The 9,703-nt window shown below is 40.5% G+C and overlaps 1 protein-coding gene across 2 annotated transcripts; it reads left to right on the forward strand.

Annotated features, from left to right (window-relative positions):
- Positions 1-16: 16 nt before the first annotated feature.
- Positions 17-7,908, forward strand: LOC114647842 (potassium voltage-gated channel subfamily A member 2). 2 transcript variants are annotated; one of them, XM_051924436.1, is made up of 3 exons: positions 17-388; positions 1,221-1,634; positions 4,164-7,908. In XM_051924436.1, exon 3 carries the CDS (start codon positions 4,319-4,321, stop codon positions 5,810-5,812), a length of 1,494 nt encoding a protein of 497 aa, XP_051780396.1. In that variant the 5' UTR covers positions 17-388; positions 1,221-1,634; positions 4,164-4,318; the 3' UTR covers positions 5,813-7,908. The 2 variants fall into 2 exon arrangements, with proteins under 2 accessions (XP_051780396.1, XP_028652333.1); XM_028796500.2 differs by lacking the exon at positions 17-388 and having other exon boundaries at positions 1,006-1,634.
- The last annotated feature ends 1,795 nt before the right edge of the window (positions 7,909-9,703 follow it).

The following is a 9,703-nucleotide window of genomic DNA, read 5'->3' on the forward strand; positions in this document are numbered from 1 at the left end:
ATTTTTTTTTAAATATGCACGGCACGATGTGATCACTTGTCAGTTGTCTCAAAAGGAGAGCGCTGCGCCTTTAAAGGCTCCCGCTGCGCGAAGGTAAGGTAAGGAGTGGTGCGCTCCCTGCGTCCGTGCTCTTCTCTCCTCTTCTCTCTCTCTCTTTGTATGCACACCGATGCTTGACTGCAGACTCTACTGTAAGCCTATGCCGTTGGTCTCACTAAAAAAAAAAATGAGAGAGAGAGCGAGAGAGGGGGAGACCTACTGCACATCCGGCACTAAACATGCATGCTTCACTTTAGGTTTAAGGGGGGAAAAGGCAACCTTTATCTGACAAGCTATTTTTTGGCGTGGAAAAGACTGAGGATCCTCATCTTGCGCATTGCCTTGTGGCGTGGGTGATTCCATTATTTCAGTACAATTTCTCTCTCTCTCGATCTATGTATATCTGCTCTACTGCATGCCGCTTTGTTATGCGCGGATAAGGACAGCGTTATAATAGGGAGCCTCTCAGAAAATGCATGGATCTGCCGCGGTCTCCGCTCTTCGAAACGGGTTGTTTGCATCGCATGTTAATTCCCTTCGCCGATCTTTTCCCCCCTGCACTTCTAGTTGACTCACAGCATTAAAGAAGAATCCGTGCACGAAAGAAAAAAGATCATGGATGTGTATGTGATGGGGGGTTGCCTGCCCTGCATGCACGTGGGCGCAAAACCACGTTAAATTATCACAAAGAACGGATAAAGCGAAAACGGTGCATTTGTGATAATTTCTGCTCATAGAGGCATGAGGTGCTATCTGGAATTTCTTTTACATACATTAATTAATTAGCGCTTAATTGCTGCACCACGATGCACAGTAGTAGTGATGGAATATTCCACCTGGTAATTTTATTAATCATCGGGATGGGCGAAACGAAATAGGCAATTGAATTAAATCGATTGATATCGTCACACTCAACCCTTTTTTTCCTCTTTCATATGATAAAATGATCATCCTCCAAAATTGTGGCTTAAAAAATCAAGATGGTGCAGACTCAAAATGGCTTAATTTTAAAGAAGGCGAGAGGGGAAAGGTGCGTGTTTTTGAACGCTAAAGAGGTTAAAAGTAGCGAACATGTTAAATGAGCGCATTGCTTGCTGCTTCCCTGCCTTGCATCTTTGCAGATGTAGCTTCAGCTTTACTGTCTCTGTATCAGGAGTACCTTTGCTGCGGTTTTGTTGCAGGCAACGTCACTTCTCCTAAGGACACTGGGGGGACGTCATATTTTGCTGATCTAAGCATCTTTGGACCATTACTGAGGAGGCTTTTCAAAGGAAAGAAAAGGCTGCCCCACCATCTTCTATGGTGCCCCATCTGTCGCCCCGCTGGAGGAGAGGGGTCTTCCGTGGATCCCCAGTACCCCGCCAGTTGCTTTGAGAGAGTCTGTTCCGACCTCCTGCAGCTCACTGTGCAGGTATCCTGGCAGCGACCACTGGACGGAGAGGTCAGAGATGGAGGCAACTTTAGACTTCTCACTCCATGGTGCGGGTGGTGAAAATTTTAAGCGGCTGTGAGTTGGGAAGAAGGCACCTCAGGGACAGGCAGCATCTTCTTCTGCAGTCTGCCTCTTCTTGGGTATAAGGAGCAACGCTCTTAAGGTAAGCCGGCTGATGTGTCACAGCGTTTAACCATACCGGTGCAGTCCCAACCGGTATCCGATGGAGTAAAATGAAAATGAAATATTTAAAAATACCGGATATCCTTTAAAAATCAATTAGATAACTGCTTTGAACAGATTGCACTGTATATGGGTGTGAGTGTCAACATGGTTATGACTAATGTGCGTGTATATAAGGCGATATGTGTGTGCGTGTGTGTGTGTGTGTGTGTGTGTGTGCAGAAGCACATAGATAGATAGATAGATAGATAGATAGATAGATAGATAGATAGATAGATAGATAGATAGATAGATATCAGTGTCTAATAATTTACTAATCTGAATAACTAAACCTTTCACATTTCTGTGTGCAAATAATGTTTACCTGCATTATTTTCATTTTGGTTTGGCCAATCCAGCAAATACCTTGAAGCCTGCATTGATGGGAAGTGCTTGAGGACTTTATGAAATATAAAGTGGCTTCCATTAATCAGCAAATCTGAAGGGAGAAGGAGGTTGGGTTGATGTTTAAGCTTGTTAGTCTTCTACACATAGCTATGTTTATGTGAATTATTATTACCGATTTTTAATTTTTTTTTTTTTTTGCAATTAAAATTAGCATCTTTTCTCCAATTGGGACTCACTTTTCCATTCACTGAACGATGTTCTGGTTGCTCTTGCATATTAATGATAAAGCCTGAAAAACAGATCGCCTGACACTGCAGTCATTTTAGTGTTTTCAGTAGAGTCCTCGGTGAGAGGCTTGATGTTTCTTTAACTAGGAACATAAAAATAGGTTCAATATTACCTGTTAAATTAAAAAGGAGAGTTTGCAAGTGACTGTTTTTTTTAGGTGTGTGCGCTTTATATAGTGCTTTCCTTAATTGCTTACATGAACTTCGCTCTTCCAAATACAGCTATCTCTGCATCCAAATTCGTAAAGGGAATGATAGCAGTCATCCTCGTCTATTCATCTTTAAATATGCCTCATTTCTAAATATAAAGATGTTGGGTTCAAAATTGTACTGGATAACCAAAAATGACTTTAAGTAAACAAGCACTTGTGCAGATTTAAGTAAGTGGCTATTTTTATCTCATACAAGGAGAAGGCCTAATGCAAATGACGAATTGTACATTTTCTATCACTCGAATACATTTACTTATAAAATAGACAATGGTGAGCCGTCATTGCATTTATTCTATTATGTTTACAATTCTGCAAAATATTAAATTATTAATATTACTTGTTTGATTAATTTCCTTGATATTTAAAGGCTGTAGCTACAATATGTCATGCTGTGGATGTTGCTGTCACATAGTGCTTTCTCGTGAATCTATTGAGAGGCCAGAGTTCACATTCTGGCTTCTCCCTGTGTGGAGTTTGCATGTTCTCCCCTGCGTAAGTTTCCTCTGGGTGCTCAGTTTTCCTCCGGCAGTCCAAAGATATGCAGGTTAGGTGGTTTAGTAATGCTAGCCTGGCCCTAGTGTGTGTGTTCACCCTGCCAAGGGAGTGGGATTGTATTGCACCCTATGCTTGCTGGGACAGACTCCAGCCCACTGAAACCCTGCTTAGTATACATCAGTTTTAGAAAAAGGATGGATGGGCCTATATATATTTTACAATGTGTTCCCTATAGAATCTATCTATCTATCTATCTATCTGTCTATCTATCTATCTATCTATCTATCTATCTATCTATCTATCTATCTATCTATCTATCTATCTATCTATCTATCTATCTATCTATCTATCTACAGCATGATATCATGTAGCCTTAGTCAAATTCCTACAGAAATCTTATTGTCTCTCATTTACAACTAAGGCTGATATTTCTGTATGTATTTTTTCTATATCTACTGCGGTGGGCTGGCGCCCTGCCCGGGGTTTATTTCCTGCCTTGTGCCCTGTGCTGGCTGGGATTGGCTCCAGCAGACTTCTGTGACCCTGTAGTTAGGATATAGCAGGCTGGATAATGGATGGTGGATGGACTTCTATCTATCTATTTTATAATGCCTTTCCTATATATTGTATCTTTATTTTTCTATAGTGCATTTCATGTCTGTCTGTCTGTCTGTCTGTCTATGAATGAATTAATTGACACAGAGTATGATATCAAGTGTCTTGCACTGAAATAACAACCTTAGCCATATTTCTACAGAAGTCTCATTTTTTCTCACTCATATCTACAGCTGATATTCCCGCATGATTTTTTTATTAGCTTTTGATTCTTACTCTTATTTCTGTCCAGGTAAAGTGATAATTGTTGCTGCCTTTGAGGATGCTGCAGCACATGCTCTGGCAGGTGAAATGCTGCTGCAGTGCGATATCTGAAATTGTGAGGCCTTTTCTTACAACCCATTGTGCGGTGCAGTGCATGCCGGCATGTGGCTGCTTTAGAATGCTGTAATGTTCTTTTAAGCTCCCGATTCGGATTCATAATTCACAAAGTGATTACTGTTCATGTTAAATCAATGAGCAACACCTTTCCTTCTTCTCTCTTGTCTCCCCCTGTCTGTCGTTCTAATGCAGGTCATCACAGTCCAAGTGTTGGAGGTGGACCTTGGAGCTAGCATTCCTTTGCTTTGTTCTTCTTGATTCCTGACTGCCTAGAAGCTCTGTACAGAAGAGACCCTGAAGAGAATTAAAGTGAAGAAGAAAAGAAGGAGGCTTGATCTCCTGCTGACATGACGGTTGCAACTGGGGACCCTACAGATGAAGCAGCAGCCCTTCCAGGTCACCCACAGGACACCTATGACCCGGAAGCTGACCATGAGTGCTGTGAGAGAGTGGTCATTAATATTTCAGGGCTGCGGTTCGAAACGCAACTCAAAACTTTGTCTCAATTTCCAGAGACTCTTCTTGGAGACCCCAAGAAAAGAATGCGCTATTTCGATCCTTTACGGAATGAATACTTCTTTGATAGAAACAGACCGAGCTTTGATGCCATTCTGTATTACTACCAATCTGGAGGGCGGCTAAGACGGCCTGTCAATGTACCTTTGGACATTTTCTCAGAGGAAATTCGATTCTATGAGCTGGGTGAAGAAGCAATGGAGATTTTCAGGGAGGACGAAGGCTTCATTAAAGAAGAGGAGAGGCCTTTGCCAGAGAATGACTTTCAGAGACAAGTATGGCTGTTGTTTGAATACCCCGAAAGCTCAGGGCCTGCCAGGATTATCGCCATTGTTTCTGTGATGGTCATCCTAATTTCCATTGTCAGTTTTTGTCTGGAGACCCTACCTGTTTTTAGAAATGATGAAGACGATGTGCACACAGGACCTGTTAACCACCAGTTTTCAAACAGCACCTCTAGCTATCATTCAGCTTCCTTCACAGACCCTTTCTTCATCTTGGAAACCCTTTGCATCATTTGGTTCTCCTTTGAGTTTCTTGTACGCTTTTTTGCCTGCCCCAGCAAAGCTGGCTTCTTTGTTAATCTAATGAACATCATAGATATTGTTGCTATTATCCCATATTTTATCACCTTGGGCACAGAGCTGGCCGAGAAGCCAGAAGATGGCCAGCAAGGTCAACAGGCCATGTCCTTGGCCATTTTGAGAGTTATCAGACTTGTCAGAGTCTTCCGTATCTTCAAACTTTCCCGACACTCAAAAGGACTCCAGATTTTAGGACAGACGCTCAAGGCCAGTATGAGAGAACTAGGACTCCTGATCTTCTTCCTTTTTATAGGTGTCATCCTCTTTTCTAGTGCGGTGTACTTTGCCGAAGCAGATGAAGAGGATTCCCACTTTATCAGCATCCCTGATGCCTTCTGGTGGGCAGTTGTCTCAATGACCACAGTGGGATATGGAGACATGGTGCCCACAACAATTGGAGGCAAGATCGTAGGATCCCTGTGTGCAATTGCTGGTGTCTTGACCATCGCCTTGCCCGTGCCTGTGATTGTCTCCAACTTTAACTACTTCTACCACCGTGAGACGGAGGGAGAAGAACAAGCGCAATACTTACTAGCCGCCAGCGTTCCCAAAATTCCATCCTCTGAGGAGCTGAAGAAGAGTCGAAGTGCCTCAACTATCAGCAAGTCAGATTACATGGAAATTCAGGAAGGGGTAAATAACAGCAATGAGGATTTCCGTGAAGAAAACCTCAAGGCCGCAAATTGCACCCTGGCCAATACAAACTATGTCAACATCACAAAGATGCTCACAGATGTATAACTGTCGGCAATGTCCAGTCTGGGTGGGCTGGGAGAAGGGGCAGGTGTTCCAACTTGATAATGTTCATGAAGGAGAAAGAAAAAGGAAGGAATCAATGTGTTTTGGAGTTAAACCTGCTACCGGAGATGCCGGGGCCTCCCTCCCATCTTACAGGACCATGTGAACATCTCCCACCTTCTTGGTCACTTTTGCTATCCTATTGTAACCAATATCCAGATGTTGGTGTATGCATGGTGTTACTCTTATCTGTGTGACTCTTTTATAGTAGTTACTTTGCCCACGGCAAAACAGACAGTAGCCAACCTGTAGCCAAAAAAAGTAGCAAAAACACCGAATGACAACATTAGCCTCCACCGCGATGTCTACACCTTCTCCGCCCCAGCTCCACCACATCGCTCCATCGGGTTTAAATAATCATCCAAAGATAATGCAATACCTTGACTTCTTTCTGCCGTCTCTAGTTTTCTACAAATGGCACAAAAAAGGACGGACGTGAAAAATACCAGATCAAGGAGGTCAAATAAAGGTGACAGTGGAATACGACTGGCTTGATGCAATTAAACTCTGCATCAACCTCTTGCAGATGATCAGGAATTTCTGAAGAATGCCGGAGACATTATTTATGGGACACTTAATAAGACCCGTGAGTAGTTTAACCGTAGGGTTGACATGTGCTATGTTCAGCTGACAAAACCATCAGACTGTAGGATGATCACATTGTTTTGCTTCTCTGCTATTTCATATTGTTTCTTTTATGTGAGGCCATGGGTGTTCAGCATAGACTTCACATTTGTATTGCTAATATGCTGATGGGAAAGCCGGCAGTTTTAAAAAGCAGGTTACTTGCTTATTTCAGTCTGTGTGTGTGTGCGTGTGTGTGCGTGTGTGTGCGTGTGTGTGTGTGTGAGGCTGGGTGTGTACACATGGATGTGTGTACGGTTTATGTTTCTATTCCCTGTGCCTGGTTTCATAACCACTCTTTGCTGCATTGTTGTTTTTTTCACATTTACTGCAGTGTGTCAAATGGGAACATGAGGGACATGTATTGAATATGAAAGACATGTTAAAAAAATCCTCCCATCAAATCCAACACTGCACACACACACACACACACTCACGCACACACATACACACACACACGTATATAAAAGCAAGCAAATCCACCCTGCTTCAGCAACTCCCAGAAGCTGAACACTCCCATTCGTTGCATCACGAATCCATAAGAAGCACACAGAATAGGATTCACTGCTGTAATGCCGCAGCAGTCCAGATAACGGATCACATTGACATTTTACTGTGACATTGCAGCCTAATGAAGCAAATGACATTCCTAGCTCAGTTACAGGGTCACCAAAGATAAATTCACTGCCGCTGTCCATCTATATCTATCTATCTATCTATCTATCTATCTATCTATCTATCTATCTATCTATCTATCTATCTATCTATCTATCTATCTATCTATCTATCTATCTATCTATATCAATTTAGTTCATAACCACTAATGCTGGAAATACTTTGGTGAAACCTGTAAAATCTATGCTTTCCTTGCATTTCAACAAATAGAATATTCTAACAATGTTGCATGACTGAGGTAATTGTTATAGCATGCACTTTAATATTTAATATAGTCCAAAAATAAGCCCACACACACATATGTATATTTTCCTTTGTGGGATATTTACTCTGTGCAATATATAAGAAGTGTCTTTTATTATTATGATTATCATTTTGTAATTAATTGTGTAACCTTTTGCTACTAGAAATTTTTGTCTGTTTATTTATTTTTATTATTTTTTTCTTCCAACAGCTAAACTGTAAATTACTTTCAGGGGTTTAACTACAAGGAGGTTGTGTTCATTTTTTTTTTTCTTTTTTTCTTGGTTAGCAATAAGGTTAATATATAAACCTTAGCAGATTGCACTAACTGAATAATAAAAAGAATATATTAAAAAAAAGAAAAGGATAAAGATGGGAGAAAGAGAAAAAGTAAGAGAGAGAGAGAGAGAAAGAAATGTGCACTTTAAATATATTTTTATAAACAGTATTCTAGGCAGGGCTCCCTTCAAATCCTGATCTACATTAAGCAGGTCTGAACATATATTATATTATATTATATTATATTATATTATATTATATTATATTATATTATATTATATTATATTATTTAAGTACCTGGCGTTGCATGACCATAAATAAATGAGGGGGAAAAACTTTGCTTTGAAAATTCAACATGGCTAAACAATCACAGTGAGACAAAAAGTCATACTTTTAGACAAAAGCTGTAAGCCTGTGAGTCGTACATACCTGCATTCTTAGATGAGATTCCGCTTTGGCTGTCACATAACGTTGATTATCCTCGCCGCAGTGAACTTGTGCTGCCTGATGGGAATTGTAGTCCATGCGTTGCTACTTATATTTAAGTTGCCCCTTCCTCCCTCCATTCCAACCCCATCCTATATATGCCACAAAACATCTATTTTAAGTTGGACCAAGACAAAAGCAAAATTTTGTGAAAACTGGACAATAATTAACATGGCTGGTACAATTATGGATTTTTCATCTGCTGTCTAAAGGTTATGGAGCTCCTTTGCTCTGGTTGCTCTGGACAGAAGTGACACCTCCTTTCAGACCGGAAGGGGCACAGTCAATTGCCCTCACTGGCCGGTATTTGTGTACTTTGGAGGAAGAAAAAGACATGACAGTTAGCAGCAGCACCCCCTCTTGGCCCGGTGTGGTATCACATACATGGGAAGAACTTGGAGGGTGACCCTCTGACACGCATGCCTGACAATATGTGCACTTAGTTTTCTTTTTGCCATTCTTTCCATTGTTGTTGTTACTTGTTTCCCTCACTGGAAAGATTCAATAAAAAGAGAAAGAAAAAATATATAGAAATGTATATATATAATGCCTTTAAAGAAAGGTGGGAAAGAAATAGCAAAAAAATAAAAATGTTCATCTGCTTTGCTCCTTTTATGATAATGTAACAGAATTGTGTCTGTTTTTATCTGTTTGTCTGTTTATAATTTGCCCTTTTAAAGAAGCCATAGTTTGTTTTTATCATGAGGATCTGTTAATTCTGTTGTCTACTATTCAAGCAAACATTGTAAACCCAAAGCACAAAAATATGCTTTTTTATGTGTAAGCGTCTAGTGGGTTACTACTAGTCTAACTACAGTTCTGTGGTGTTGACTGACATCAGTGGACACTTCATTTAGAGAATGACCAGTCCTGTTATACCTGGCAGGTACCTCACTGACACAGAAGTCAGTGGTGAGAGTTGGTAGAGCGTTTCCTTTTGATGATCAGTTTAGTAAAACCATGGAGCAAACAGACATTTGCACATTTTTTAAAACAATAATGACACATGACTTATTTGTATTGCTAGAGAACACAAATCAATCACTTTGTAAACTGAACAATGTTAGGGATGATGACTAAGCAACATTGTACCTTGGGCATAGATAATCACAGAAAGTCTTTAGGTTGCTTAGTCTTTCTTTCTTTCTTTCTTTCTTTCTTTCTTTCTTTCTTTCTTTCTTTCTTTCTTTCTTTCTTTCTTTCTTTGCTAAACAAGGAAGCAAATAATGCATAATAAGTAACTAAGCAACAAATAACCACCATTCAGTGTCCCTGTGGTGCTAATATTTAGGTGAAGGGGGGATGGACACTGGAAGGCTTTAATTAAATGTCTCAGTAAATTAGTATTGACATCTCAAGGAGCTCGAAAAGGATTTTAAAGTATTTGCTTGACACCGTAACTCTATGGCCTTGGCTGTTATCTCTAATCTCTAAGTACATGTCAGATTTTTGGCTGTTGCAGTCTTAATACTGATTTATCCAAAGGAGACTGAATTGGACGTCTCTTATGCTGCCAGCATTGCTCTT

Source organism: Erpetoichthys calabaricus, chromosome 3, assembly GCF_900747795.2.
Source record: "Erpetoichthys calabaricus chromosome 3, fErpCal1.3, whole genome shotgun sequence".
Taxonomy (NCBI): domain Eukaryota; kingdom Metazoa; phylum Chordata; class Cladistia; order Polypteriformes; family Polypteridae; genus Erpetoichthys; species Erpetoichthys calabaricus.